This window comes from Falco punctatus (assembly GCF_963210335.1).
Source record: "Falco punctatus genome assembly, chromosome: 10".
In the NCBI taxonomy this organism is placed as follows: domain Eukaryota; kingdom Metazoa; phylum Chordata; class Aves; order Falconiformes; family Falconidae; genus Falco; species Falco punctatus.
Window position 1 is genome coordinate 7,451,151 of NC_137590.1, and position 15,379 is coordinate 7,466,529.

The 15,379-nt window shown below is 37.3% G+C and overlaps 1 protein-coding gene across 7 annotated transcripts in view; it reads left to right on the plus strand.

The window, feature by feature from the left end:
• Positions 1-15,379, plus strand: part of STAU1 (staufen double-stranded RNA binding protein 1) — a gene marked incomplete at its 3' end in the record, with an annotated part of 48,378 nt that overhangs the window by 11,013 nt on the left and 21,986 nt on the right. For 3 of the 7 annotated variants that reach the window (XM_080404596.1, XM_080404593.1, XM_080404594.1), the window contains 9 exons: positions 409-533; positions 2,536-2,692; positions 4,204-4,342; positions 5,068-5,233; positions 10,771-10,869; positions 12,218-12,448; positions 12,969-13,112; positions 13,983-14,129; positions 14,934-15,006. In XM_080404596.1, coding sequence (XP_080260722.1) covers positions 409-533; positions 2,536-2,692; positions 4,204-4,342; positions 5,068-5,233; positions 10,771-10,869; positions 12,218-12,448; positions 12,969-13,112; positions 13,983-14,129; positions 14,934-15,006 — 1,281 coding nt within the window. The remainder of the gene's footprint in view (positions 1-408; positions 534-2,535; positions 2,693-4,203; positions 4,343-5,067; positions 5,234-10,770; positions 10,870-12,217; positions 12,449-12,968; positions 13,113-13,982; positions 14,130-14,933; positions 15,007-15,379) is intronic. The other 4 variants (XM_080404599.1, XM_080404598.1, XM_080404595.1 and 1 more) reach the window with 3 other exon arrangements.

The window sequence follows — 15,379 nt, forward strand, 5'->3', positions numbered from 1 at the left end:
AGGGGAAAATAGGAGAAGGAAGAAGAAATTAACTGTCTTTTGAAATTATTTAAAGCAAGTGACCGTGATGAATACTTCGAAGATTTGCTTCTTGAAATGTACTACATAATATGCAAGCTAAACACAGAAGTCTGCTAACTTAATGCTTCTGGTTTTCATTAAAACATTACATTTAATGATGCTCTTTTAGGCATGCACATTGCTTGGAAATCCCAATGTTCAGAAGATTGTTGCCAGTTTGGCTAATAAGCAGAGCTGTCTATTCCAGCAAATCTTTTCTGAGAAGTGGTGTATTACAGACGACAAAATGCTAAGACAATTAGATACTTTTTTTTATTATTATTATTAAAAATTGTAGTGCCGTTCATAGCTACCTGTTCATTTATCTGATTTTCTGTAATCTTTCAGCTCCTTCAAACATGGCAAACCCCAAAGAGAAAACCCCGATGTGTCTTGTGAATGAGTTAGCCCGTTTCAACAAGATTCAGCCTGAGTATAAGCTTCTGAGTGAGCAAGGTCCAGCTCATTCTAAGGTAAATATGAATATAAGTTTCTTACTGCTGCTGGTCATGCTCTTTCATTTTCGTAAGTGGAAAGGCAAAGTATATGCTTTTGGTGCAAGGTCATACAGAATTAATAGAGAGGAATGGGAAGCTCACCTAAGTACCAATGGTAGGAAAGTGTGAAGCTGTTACATATGTACTAAAAAGTTGATTTTCCAACATACATAGAGGTTGAACTTACCTACTACTTACCTTTTTTCAAGAGTGACTTATGTTAGCTCCATTGCGAGATACTTTGACTTCAATAAAGCAAGGTTTGTCTGTTGCATCCTTTGCTAGAAAATTTTGTATTAAGTATGGATGATCTTTATACAGTCACCTTCTAGTATGATGTTAAGCTTTTGTCCTATGTCTTGCCTGTTCTGCAAATTTTCTGTGTTCTTCCTGTGGTGCATATTAATGTTTTGAGATGAATCCCACCAACTTTAAAAGATTAAAATAGTTTCTTAGTCCACATTGGCTCATGAGATGCAGGAAGATTTATGGCAATTACGTTTCTTTAGGAAGAATGCTCTATAAGGAGTTGTAGTGCTTTTGTGTCTATGTACTTGGCAAGGTACAAATCTGTATTTGTTGACATGCTGGGATAAGTTTTACTACTTAAAATTAAGAGTTGTTCTCTCTTATGCACATCATAATTGAACATTGCTTTGCTGTTGCTCTGTTTTGGTTGTAAATAAAGTGAACCTTTCTATCCTAATTGGCCATTATTTGGAAAACAAAGGTCTTGAGATATGTCCTTTGATGCCTGAAGTACAGTATGATTGAACAGCACTGAACATTCATCTGTTCTGGAACAGTTATTTTAGCAAAATGATCTTTAGTTCTTCACAGTGGGAATATATGAATGCCTAGGGTAGACCGGCATGTGGATGCATCCCGTATCATGGCATATTTTTTACAATGTGTCAAAATCTCGGTAATACACAATTCCTTTGGTGTTCTGTTCATATGCAGAGAGGTGGTTTCTCGGGAATACAACAAATATACAGGCAGTTTGTATTACTTCAAAGAACACTGAAGAAGGGACTTAGCATTACTGAACTTCTTAATCCTCACTGAAGATCTCTTATTGTAGGAGAACTGAGGTCAGGGCATACAAGGAAGATCAGCCTGGGATGCGTCTAATCTGACTTTGTCTCCGTAAGGTGTTTCCTGGAGCAGTGTTTGTTGTGTTAGAGGAATTGCCTTGGAATTGAATAATGTCAAGAACTAAAAATCTTTTGTCCAAAATAAGTATAATGTCAGCTTCAGTGTGCAAAGGAGGCAAGCTTTGAACTTACAAGAAGTATTGGAATAACGTTCAGAGCATCTGTTCAGTTGTGTTTTCATTCTGATTGAAATTAAACTTAATTTAATTACTAGAGAGACCTTGGCTTGCTGATGTCTGATTAATTTGTGAAAATTTAGGGCAATATATATCCTTCCTTATCCCACATACTTAAAAAGAAGTGCCACAGAACTTTGCTCTATAATCACATAGGCTTGTGCTCACCTGTGGACATGTAGAAGCTTTTATGGTGCAGTGTGAACTTATTTTTCTTCAAACTTCTGAAAAACACCATTTAAAAAACCCAACAGTATTAAAGCAAGAATTGAGTTATGTAAAGTCTGAATTTCAAGGCTGCTATTCCAAGTAATGTTGGCACCCCAGCTGTCCATGTAGCTGCCACCTCTGTACACATCGTGTCTTTTTTTTTTTTTTTTTTTTAGCCTGTACGATGTCATGCAGTACACAGGATACTTGCTAGCTACAATTACTGTGAAATTCTTAATTTGGTAATCGGGGAACTCCTATCAATGTCCAAAGTGTTTAAAATCTGGAGATGACATGGTAGTTGTGGAAAGCCTTGCTTGCCATATTCTCAACTTTTGCATCGCTAAAAAACTCATTGTTTTGTGTAAGAGGGACTAATAGATTATGTGAATTCTGAAGCAGCTCATAATAAAATTCATGTTTTCTATTTTTGAGGTGTTTACAGTGCAACTGACTCTTGGGGACCAGCACTGGGAAGCTGAAGGAACTAGTATTAAAAAAGCGCAACATGCGGCAGCTGCCAAAGCTTTGGAAGGGACAAAATTCCCTAAGCCTACGGCTCGTCCATCTCGTAGTGAAGGCAAGAATCCAGGTATATGCCACAACAAACCGATTTTAAAAAAATAAAAATATAGTTTACACCTTTCTAGTTTTGGTATGTATTTTACAGTTGCATAAGGATGAATAAAAACTGTGATTCTGTGTATTTAACAATGGCATTTGTCAGGTTTTGTGGGAACAAACCTTGATTTAATCTTTGATTGTTGTAGGCAACATGATAAAAATCATCACATTAACAAGTTAAAAGTGTAGGGTTTTCCCATCAGGTCATTCAGGCTGCTTAACTTACTGTCTGGTAACACTTGGTGAAATCCTGGAAAAGATGTTTATCCTAATCTTAAAAAGAGGAAAACTAAGTTAAAAAAAATTCCAAACATAAAAAAACCCAAGAAACAAAAAACCATGAGGAATTTGGTCACAGCAAAGAATAATCTTCTGCACGGGCAGATGAATGTGTTTGGCAATTCTGATAGGATAATTCAGAAGTTTCACAATAAAGATTTCTTTGGAAATATTTGCTTAAAAAAAAGCAAATAAAAAAAAAAAAACCAAACCTAAAACCTGAAACTTTTAAATTTGTGTTGAGGAATTTGATCAGAACTTTGGAATTTGCATCATTTGTATTTCAAATAATAATACATGTTGATTTGTATAAAAGCATTTAAGTTGTAGTTCACTGTGTTTAGGGAACTTAGTAATAAGATTGCTTTTAAGATACATTTACAATGTAAAATTAAGTATGAACTAGCTTCATATCTCAGCTACATGGGTGCTTGTTTCGCGTTTACTCTCAGTCACTTGAATTCAAAGCTATTGGGATAGCATTGGTATGTTCAGCAAAGGTGAAAACTTACCTTTTGTGCCAATTGTATTCTGGTATCGCCTAAATTCTTTCTTTAGAAACACTTTGTACAGTCGATATGAAAAGAGTAGAAGCTAATAATTACTTATTTTGTCTGTGAATCTGTGCCATCATTTAATTTTCTTTTGGCAATTGCCTTTTAACTACAGTACACACTGATTTTTGAGCCAGTGAGGCCTGTGATAGAAAAAAATGACCATTTACATGACTGGTTTTTTTTTAAATAAGAGTAGTCAGGGAGTCAGTTCTTCATCCACACGGTATCTGCATTGAGAGAAATGTTTATAGCCTGAGTTAGTAATATACCTTCCTTTTGAAAGTCCGGCTGCAATTTGAAAGTGAAGAGTCATAAAAACACTTCTTAGGTTAAGAGAAAACAAAAAATTAAATGTAAAAATAAACAAATTGAAAGCTTCACAAGTTTAAAGCAAAATTAAAAAAATCACTTTTTTCTAACAGGATTTGTCACAGCTCTGCTAAGCTGTTAATTTAATATGCATCATATAGACTGACTTTCTTTGTGTTCATTACCATTTCTGTTCGGAATTCATTCATTTTAAGATACCGCATGTGGCAAATCTTGAGCTCGTTTTTGTCTGCTTTGGGGCAGCGTAAGAGTTTAGATTTTTTCAGTTCCTTGTGACAGTTGGACAACTCTTTTTATATTCCTTTTTATTTAGACAGTGTAACCCCCACAGTGGAGTTAAATGCACTTTGCATGAAGCTGGGAAAGAAACCTATGTACAAACCTATCGATCCTTATACAGGGATGAGATCCACTTACAACTACACTATGAGAGGTGGTACTTATCCTCCACGGTATGTATTGTTTAATTTTTTGGTTTTGCAGTCTCATATCTTTGACCTTTCACTTTGTCCGACTGCTTTGATGCTATATTCTGAAAACTAGCTGCAGGTATGACATCCCTTAAAGGGGTATTCAGCTTGAAACGTAGCCAGCTTATGAGGCAAAAGGTTTTGATAAGTACACCCCATTAATATCTGTAATTTGTCTTATTTATGGGTTTTTTCTTTGGGGGGAGAGGAAGGATTGGAAAAAGGGAACTGAACCAAATGATTAAGTGGTTTTGAGGACTTTCAGATATAGCAAGCGTCATGAAGTAAATAGCTAAATATTTCTTGCATTTCCTTTCTGTGTAAAAGCAGAAGTGAATAAAACAGTTTGATTCTTTTTCTAAAGCTATTTAAATTGAAGCTTCACTTGAAATAATTTTATATGGGCATAGGAATTGAGAATTCAAAACTTACTGACCTGCCAAGTCTGTAAAAGCCTAGTTACATTGTCTTTATTTTAGTTCCTTAGAAATGTGTTGGTATTGTAAAATAAGAAATGTTGATACTCTGTTTCAAAAGCGTCTCCCTAAAATCTTTTAGACTTTAAAACAAAATTTGGCTTTTTAATACTACTGCTTCGGTGCTGAGTCGTGGTTACTAATATCCAAGAGACTCATCCATGTATAACTTACACTTCTGTGTCCTTTGTAGGCCAAACTGTTTGCTTATTTCTTTCTCTTTCTGGGCAGGTACTTTTACCCATTTCCTGTTGGGCCCTTACTTTATCAAGTTGAGCTTTCAATTGGAGGGCAGCAATTCCATGGGAAAGGAAGAACAAGACAAGCTGCTAAGCACGATGCAGCTGCTAAAGCACTGAAAGTTCTGCAGAATGAGCCCTTGCCTGAGAAACCTGAGGTGGGAATTAATCTTAGTATTGTAAGCATAAATTGCTAAGAAACTGAGATAATATTGCAGATTTTTTTCCTTATTGAGAGGAAGGTGACAGTTGTGAAATTTAATTCTGTGTAGTAGTGTTGACCTACTTGTGTTAATAGACACAGTTTGATTTAAAAACATAAATTTCTATGGAACTAGAGTTTTCCCAAATGAAGTTGTTAATTCTTTTGCTGTCATATTTTTCCACAGCAATGCTATAGACCTCTGTCAGATATGAGCACTGGAAGCATAGATAGGAACTTACCAGGTACAGATCATATACAAAGTTCTGTAGAAGTGTGTAAATGGGGTACTTGCATTCCAGTATGGGCAACACAGAAATCAGACATCAGAAATCAGACATAGGTTTGCTTCCTGGGCAAAATTCCTGTGTGCTTTTGGAGAAGCCATGGAAGCTCTAGAAGAGCAGGAAGTTTGTGGAAGTCATGAACTCATGTGCACATCTTGGTGTGAATGTAAAAAGCAAATTCTTATCCCTCCGTATATTTGTGACTGCCCAGCATTTTCCATTCCAAGACCCTCTTACTGGTATTTTTTCATGCTGTTTTGTTAAGTTGCTTTAGACAGAACGTCTCATTGCGTGCACACGCGTTACAGCTTCCGGGGCTGGCTGGATGTGGGCACCCCCTCCGTATGTGCTGGCTGACTGGCCAGTGACTACTACAGAGAGTGTATTTAGTCTTTCCCTTACGGGCATATTACACCTGTTTGAGTTACGAAGGCTTGACGTTAGAACTAAGAGCAAGAGATCTGTTGATGTACTCCTTGCTGGCATCTAGATCGTGTTGAGGAGAGGGCCATGCAATACAAACCTAGAAGCAAGAGAGACCATGGCATTGCTGGAGAGGTGAGGAGCGGGGAGTGAAGGTTAGATGGATAACTTACAATCTGGGGAGCGTGAGGACTTGCTGGATACGGAGTCTGGCTATGTGCTGAGAAAGGTCGAAAATGAAGAATTGGGCAAGAAGGTAACAAGGGTTCTCAGGCTAGGAAAAAAAAAATAACTGGGAACTACCAGGAATGGCAGAGCAAGAGGACTGAGGAAATGTGTTGTGAAACTAAGGAACACTGAGTTACAACTTTAAGTGTGTTCGCAGGAGAGAACATTGCCCAGATAATTGGCCAAAACCACTGGACCTGGTGGTTCAGGTAGGAGGCCTAGGAGGCCATGGTGGTGGTTCAGGTGACAGAAGGCTCTCCTGGAGGAATGTAGATTATTGGGTGATGGAGGCTACTAAGGGTCAAGGGAGTACACGTGTTGTTGGGGAGAAGAGAGTGATACTGGGAACAGAGGCTGAAAGAGTGGAAATGAGTTCTGTACTGAAATCTGGAACTGGTGATAGGCAGAGTGTGGTCAGGGACAAGCTGGAGGTCTCCATGCAGGAGAGGGCAAGCCTGAGGGGAATGTTCCCAGTCGGTGCAGGGGAACCCCAAATTCCTGAGTATTGTCATTCTGTTTCAGTGATGTGTAACCTCCTCTTTTTGCACTCTCCCTTGTAAAAGGTAACTACTGTCATCAGCCACTTTTCTGCCTCAGGTAGCAAAGTTCTGTGTACTGGACCCAAGGAGTCAAACTCTGCAGAAAATAATAGGATCACATGCAAGTGAATTATTTTCTGTTCACTTTTTTAGAAATGCTTCTGTACAAGTGGCTTTCTGAATATTTGTGGAGTTGTGTTTAATGTTGAGTAATATGAGGTCTTAAGAACACACGCTGCAATTGTCTTTACATGACCACGTATCCTTTTCTATAGGATATCTCATGTAAGGGGTGTAAATTGAGAGGTGAAGGAAATAAACCTACAGAATCGCTCCTTTTTTTTTTTTTTTAATTTTATTTTTTAGTGACGTGTAAGGGAAATACTGTTGTGAATGATGCAAGAGATTGCACGAAGGGATAATTATTTTACTAATAAAATAGTTGCAGGCTTGCTGGGAGCTGAGTGCTGCCTTGACCCTGCTATACATTTCACAAGAAACATGCATTTCTCATGTTATTTTTCTATTTATATTTGACTTCTCTACAGAATGAACAGTAAGAAATGCAGCTATGCTTAAGGAGAGCAATCCTTTGAACAGAGAGTACTGTTTTATAATAAGTACTCGGATAAATCAGATCTTAATTTAACGTTTGGTATTTAAATGCTAAGTTTGTGAATATTTGTGGCTTTCAAATACTGTAGTTTTAGGAATGTCTGAGGGAATTGCTGTTCTTGTAACAGCATTTTGCACTAGGCTAGCGGAAGATAAAATAAGGAAGATTTTACTGCTAAGTGAGCACTGTTCGCTCTTGCATTCAGTGAGGCAAGGTCCTTGAAGGGTACGGTAGCGTAAGGGATGTTTTATAATGCATGGATACAGTGGAGACAAATTGATTTCACAAGCAGACATAATCCTGATACTTCCTACCTGTCATTTGATGTTGCCAGTAATTTTCCTTTTAAATGTATGTAATTTTATATATCCCATTTGTGTGTGTCTGTGTAAACAGAATGTGCTTAAACTTGAACTTGTGTATTTTGGGGGGGAGGGTGTAATTTTGTAAGTTTTTTTTTAAGATTGTTGTATTTAGAGGATTTTACTCTTGTATTTTTAAATTAGAAAATATTCAGTGCTTAATAATGGTTGGACTCAGTGATCTTAAAGGTCCTTTCCAAGCTAAATGACTGTGTGATTCTAAGAAGAAATTGCTGAATAAAATTCTTAGCCTTTAAGGGTAAGAATGACCATAGCTCTCAACTGGACAAAGTCCTGCCTGAACAACCCAATTTAATTTCATTCTGCTCTGCTTTGAGTAGTAAGGCTGTAGTAAGAGACCTCCGAAGGACCAACCTAAATTGGTCCGACTGCTGGAGTTGAGACACACTGACAAGTCACAGGATGGTGTTACTTTGCATATTCAAAGACAGAGATAATAAAGCATTGATTTTAAAGCTTTGAAAACATAGGCGGCTATGCTTTCTAGCACAGTTCTCAGACAGGAATTCTAACTTTTACCTGAAGACACTAAAACCAGAATTTCTTCTATGTTTTTTGCCCACTTGTTTGGTAAATAGCAGTTGCTCTTTATACCCTTAACGTGGAAGAAAATAGTCAGACTGATAGCTATGTTGAAATCAACGTCGTTCTTATCAGCAACTCCACTGGTTTTCGTAATTTTGCTTATAAGCAGTCTTTGAAGAAGTGCATGTTGAAAGAGTTCCTAGAAAAGGGTGAATCCCTTTTAAAGGAGTATATTACTTTTGCAGTTTGCTTGGGAGTTTTTTAATCTGTTGCTTTTGTTTCCTTGTGTGACTTTTTTTTCACTTGTTAGAGATGGATTTTAAGAATTTGATGAGAGCTAAGAGCATTAAATGCTTATATTTGTGGTCTCATTCTGATTTAGTAGCGTAGATTCCTTGGAGAATTTAGTCTATGCATACGTGCAAACTACTTTAAAAGCAGACTTTATAGATGATCTGCCTTGATGGGTGCAGGGAAAGAGTAAAGAGAGTGTGTGTATATGATTATTTTTTATTTATAAAATAAACTGATCCGGAACTCAAGTAGAGGCAAAGGAATCAATAGAATAGCTGTTAATTGTTATTTTGCTATTAATTTACTCTTTTTAGATAAAGGTATTGAAGAAAAGTATCTGTATTTTACACCGTGTGAACACACTTGGAATATGTCAAGAATATACACCGTAATAGAGCAAATAATTTCATACTATTTATTTGTATTGTATTGGAAGGGTATTAAATGGGAAAAATCTAACTCAATAAAGAGAAGTCCTGGTCACCTTCGTAAGGAAAAATGGTGGAATCTGAAAAACTAGAATATATCTGAAGTTACAAGGAGGGGAAAAATACTTGTAAATAAAATGATTGTGCTAATTTTTTGACAGTAAGGGTAGTGACAGATCATTCCTATAGATGCTGGTAGTAAACTTGCTATAACACATAGACTGTAATAAAATAAGACCTTAGTAGTTCAAATATTTTTCTGGGTGTATGATGCTATTCCTTTTGAACTTACCAATTGCATTTGAAATAGGTTTTAGAATATGATGATCAAGACTTTTGACTCCTGTATTCAATCTTGGTTTTGACAATTTTTACCTGCGTTGTGCCTTCTGCTGAGGTATAGTATGGTTCCTCTAGCGTAGGTGTTGCCTCCACGTTTCTCATGCAGTGTAATGCACAGTGCATCTGCCTCGCTCCTGTGGGATTGGTGCCATCATGTGGTCTCAGTTTTCACAGACCTGAAGTTTGCTTTATGTACACCTCTGCGTAGAGGCTGTGGAGACTGGATAGAGTAGTGGGATCAGAAGTCGCGGATGTTACCGGTTGTGAAAGGGTGTTGGGCTGTATGTGCTCTTTGAACTGTTCGCAGCCCAAACCTGAAATACAAGGTCAACCCATAAGAACATTGTGAAATTTGATGGGACAGTGGGAGGAGTGAAAACCACAGATGAATTTTACTAATTTTTTTTTTTCTGAGATGGGAAGAGCCTGCTTAAGGTGGTGGGAAAAAAAATTTCCTCGTGTTTTAATCTGGCTTGTTAGTAACAGACATTGGGGATGCTTGCTACCATCAAAACTAGCTTTAATCAATGAGAGCTCTCTAGCATATTTCTGCTGCTCCAATAAAATCTTTAAATCATTTTTGTTACCTGGTTGCATAACTAGTATTGTGGCATGATATAATTGGTGAAATTGTTGCTGTTCATCTTTATCATAATCTTTCCAATATCACTGCTGGACACTTAGTCTTAAAATTTCTCTGTTGCTGTTACCATGCCTCTTAGTTCATGTTGATCCCAACATCAGTGAAGACATTTTTGGAATCACAATCAAAATTTTACCTGGAGATACGTAGAAGTGCCTGTAGGTAAGCTTCACCTGGCACTGCTGTCCTCCTAGCAGGTGTAAGTTCTCAGAGATGTACACCATTTGATTTAAGGCAAGTTCCTGATAGTATGTTCTTCAGATGAGAAAAAAAAAAAATCTGTAGACAAAGGGAGCATGTTAAAAGACAGGGCTATGCCAGGATCTAATTAGCCATCCTTTATTCACATTGGTCCCATTCTCAGAATCTTTATTTTTCCTGCCCTTTCTCTTATCTGATACTGTCTTTAGTGCTTTTGGTACAAATGTCCAATCAGTATATGAAAATTGTATTTCATAAAGGTACTTCCATTTGGAAATCGGTTCATTTAACACTTCAGTTTGTTTTTATATAAATAGATTTTTAAACCTATTGGCCCTTATTCCATTTGTTCTTTCCTGTAACGAGCACATGAAAATATGAAGGTTTGCTAGCTTTTACACATACACCTTAAATAAGCTTTTTAAGTTTCAATTCTGTAGTATGTGTGCTGCATTTCTACACATTCACGTAAAATGGCAGTCAAGGTTAGACTACTTAAAATTTTGAAAGTTCAGTAAACTGGTTGGATGGATAAAATTCAATTTAATAGGATCTTTATTTTAAATAGAGTATGCTTCTTTTAGGTTAACGGAAAAGAACCAGATGATGAAAATCTCAATAAATCTGAAATAAGCCAAGTTTTTGAGATTGCACTTAAAAGGAACTTGCCTGTGAATTTTGAGGTATGTTTATTTTACAAGCTTTAGATTTGTTTTTATTAGAATATTAAGGGTACACATTAAGTTGAGTTTCTTCTAGATAACCCGAACAACTGACTTTTAACATGTCTTGTTAGTTGTGGATACACTTTTACTTTTGACAGTCACCCTGATTGTCTTGGCGTTTATATGGTAAAGTGAAGTACCATTTACTTTATGGTAAAAAGAAAAATCCACCTGTTCACATATTCATGCACTAAAATCAACATGAGTGAACAGCTATGCTGTGGTTGTCTGTGCAATCTTTTTTCCAAGCTTTTTGAAAAATCAGTATTACAGCGAACAAATAAAACACAACTCCACATAATGGTTAGAACATTGAAGTGCAGAGTCGAGGCAAAAGAGCATAGCTCACTCTGAAAGACATTTATGGAAGTATTTGCTTAATTAAACACTGATATGGACTACCCGCAAGTTGCAGAATCTCACAAATAGGTTTCTTTTCTTGCCATGAGGTGACCTCATGTGCATCTTACTTTCCTTTCCCTTTGGCCTGGCTGCTTGCTGCCTCTTTGCCCCTCCTTGATCATTTTACTTATCTTAAATCAATAGCTTCCATAGGAGCATCTCTGTTTCACTAAAATATTAATTTATCATGCTGCTTTCCTGAGCTGGCAGAGTAACATTTAAGTCAACTATCTGAATTCTTATAGTAAGAAAATGCAATGATGTGTAGCTAAATTGCTTCTAAAACCATTCTATGAAATTTTCCATGAAGCTTTCAATTATTGCAGATTAGCCTGAGCATCACTGGTAAAAATATAGTCACACAAAGCCAGTTGTGGTGGAAGTTCTTAATTCGTTCTTACTTTTTGACTTTATGGATATTTTGAAGTATGACGTGTTATCAATGGAGTTAGAAGACTAAATCTGTAGTAGGCAGCTATCTCTTGGATGTCTCCAGAATTCTTGATTTCTGAACTAAAATGCTGGATCCTAAAGAATTGCTTTCTCTGCAATGTTCTATTACCGTAACGTGATGTATTTAATGAGGTGATGTTAATTGTGTGGCAGTACACACTGATGAAATAGAACAGTCATATTTTAATATTGAAAGGGTGCATCAGTAAATTAAGTAAGATGGGTTAATGACTTACATTTAAATACTGTTTACTGCTTGCTGCATCTGATGTTCTTAAAGTACGCGTATATTTGGTTTGGGTGGGATTATGTTATTAGAGTATGATTTACATTTCTACTTTCTGGATCGTATGAGAATGTAAAAACTCTTTATCCGTAGTTCTTGAGAGAAGTTTGCTGTAAACAATGTGCCCTACCATTTTTAATATGTGTTTATCACGCTTTCACTCAGTTTTTCCCTCTGAAACAGGTGACCAAGGAAAGTGGGCCTCCCCATATGAAGAGCTTTGTAACCAAGGTGTCAGTTGGAGAATTCATGGGTGAAGGTGAAGGAAAGAGCAAGAAGATCTCAAAGAAAAATGCTGCAATAGCAGTCCTAGAAGAACTGAAAAAATTGCCACCCCTTCCTACGGTCGAGAAAATGAAGCCACGAATCAAAAAGAAAACAAAGTCAATAGTGAAGGTAAGAGACTGGAAATCTGCCTGTTAATAATAATCCTCAGATGAGAAGGCATTTCTGAGGTAATAGTAAACACTCTTCAACTGCTCAACATTTATCAGCAGTTTGGTACTACAAATGAAATTATATTTTGCTTCCACAGTAAATTCAGGATAAAAGAGAAACCTTATAAAAAATAAGTGGCACATAAAAATGAAGCTCTGACTTTCAAGCCTTAGACTTTACAGCATTGGGTTTTGCATGATTTTGCTTGTGCAAATTCTTCTGCAAGCCTGTCCCTTCTAATATAGCAGGATTAGAACTTGTAAAACTATTACCACTGGTAGGTTATATGTGGTCAACTGTGACAGCAGAGCCAAATAATTTGAGTGTTTCTCTTTGCCTGTGACAGTTTCATTAAACAACTTTTATTTCAGTTTTTTTAAATTCTAGAGATGAGTGATTTCAATGGCATGCTGCATTTTGTCTATTAAACCAAATATTCACAAATTTTGGCTTATTTCCTAAACACTGTTCTGCATAGCTGCAAACAAGTCCAGAATATGGTCAAGGAATGAACCCCATTAGCAGACTTGCCCAGATACAGCAGGCCAAGAAAGAGAAGGAGCCAGAGTACATGCTCATCACAGAACGTGGTCTTCCAAGGCGCAGGGAGTTTGTTATGCAGGTTTGTATGTTAATTTGAGAAATCTAGTTGCGTGGCTGTGGTGTCTTTTTTTTTTTTGTTGTTGTTGGTTCGTTGGTTTTTTGTTTTGTTTTTGGCTTATGGTAATCAGGTGGTCATGATGATATGCAAAGTTAATGGGATTATGGCCAAATCTCCATGAAGTTTATTAAGAAAATATGTAGTGGGCTATATTCTAGAAAGGAAAAGGTTCAAGAAAAGTGATCTGAATCATGTTTTAAAAAAATTGCATAGGGCACCAGAAGTCTATGTTGTAACCACCTAATGTTTTAATTAACAAGAATATTAATATTCCATTAAGAGATACTGAGATGCTTATATTTTGTAATGTAGAATCTGTTAACATTAACCTGGGTCTCCTTCATTTCCTCCTTCCCCTGAGTTTTGGTGTGTTGCTTTAGTGTGCAGCAGTTTTTGTAATCTGCATTGCAAATCCCAGTAGCATAGTAATATTTTTAATACTGAATATCTGCTTGCCTCTAATAATTAAGTGCATTCTCCACACCCCTCTCCTATCCTGGCCAAAACAGGAAAATTAATTGCTTTCTTTACATTGCAGTAGTAAATCTGCTAAACCTGTAACTTAGCCTGTATCTGCTGTGATACCAGTTTTGAGTATTTAGGCTGTTGCCAAGGTGAGATGATGAAATACAGTTGTTTGTGTCACTTCTGTTCGGGTTTTTTGTGCTTGGAGGCCAATGATCGTTGATAATGAATGACAGCTTGCTTAGAATAATGATCACTTGAACTTTTTTGTGACTTACGGTGTGCTCAAGACACACATCCCCAATAAGTGAATCTTCATATTGCTGTTTAAGAATTGATTTGGTATTTTCTTCCTCTTTTGCACAGGTGAAAGTTGGTGTACACACAGCTGAAGGAATGGGCACAAACAAGAAAGTTGCTAAACGCAACGCAGCTGAAAATATGTTGGAACTTCTAGGTTTCAAAGTCCCTCAACCTCAACCTCCAAAACCAGCATTAAAGACAGAAGAGAAGGTAAGAGTCTTTAAGAATCAACTGCTGTTTAGCACTACAGCAACAGTTGAGTTGAAACGGTAGCAGTTTTGCAAGGCAGTGACAGTGTGGTAAGTTCATACTTTCAGCCCTAGCCAGGAAGCAGTTGTATCAAGGTGACTGCTCTAAAAAATAGTGTCGTTAAGATACATCAGGGATTCAGTTTCGCAAGTAAATCAAAGTCTCATTAGAAGGCTAACAGTGTATTTCTTCTTTATGGAATGGCTCAACACCTGTGATAGTGGATGTATTGGTCTTAGAATCTTGCAGACATGTAGGTGTTGAGATGTGGTAGCACTGGTTTTACACAGCCTTATCGCCAGTTGCAGCTGGAAGCTTGTTACAGGTCTCTTTCTTTGGTGGGTCCCTGAGCCTTGCATTCTCCTCCTGCTGTAGCAGATGTTGCCAGGGAGTTAAAATAGTGAGTCTGGTTCTAGTTTCCTCCTTTTCATGCATGTGCTCATTTGTGTCCAGTATGTCGTTCTCAGCAAGACCAATAACTAACGTTGGTTTAACTGGCTTTATTATGGTATCTAGTTCTCAGTATCTCTGTTCTTAATACCACTTCAGAGGTCTGTAGAGAGTTTTAGTCATTCAGTGAATAAGAATCACTGAACTTGTCACTTCTTGGTAGCTATGTAATAATTGAGGTCTCTGAATAATAAAATTTTCAGTAAAATTTTGACTAGTCAGATCACCTTCATCTTGAAAACTTTAAATCTTGGGGGAGGAAAAAAAGTTTTAGAGGGTTATTGTGTGTGTGGCTTTTTTCCTTTTATTTTTAAGACACCAGTGAAGAAACCGGGCGATGGAAGAAAAGTAACCTTCTTTGAGCCGGGCTCTGAAGAGACTTCAACTAGTAAGTGACTTTACTGAAAGAAGCCTGGCCCTGTTGGCCCGTGTGTGTGTATGTAAGATGTTTCTCTGTCACTTCAACAGTGTCATTTAACACACTGCAGGAATGAGCAGAGCAGTGTGCCGCTGCTGGCTTGCAAACTAAATCTACCCCTTGGGAAGTTTTTGTTCAAATCTCTAAGAGTTTATTCCTCCCAAGTCATACAGTATTCAGCCTGCTTGGCCTCCTGCTCAGGGGAGGGGGTGGGTAGCTGAGCCACAAGCATGTGTGTGCTAGCGGGTCGGTCAAGCAGTTTGTGGAGGTGCAGTTGCTGCTGCCTGCAGTGTCTGAGCTTGTCTTACCTCGATCTGAGGGGTCTTGGGGCAGGATTTAATCT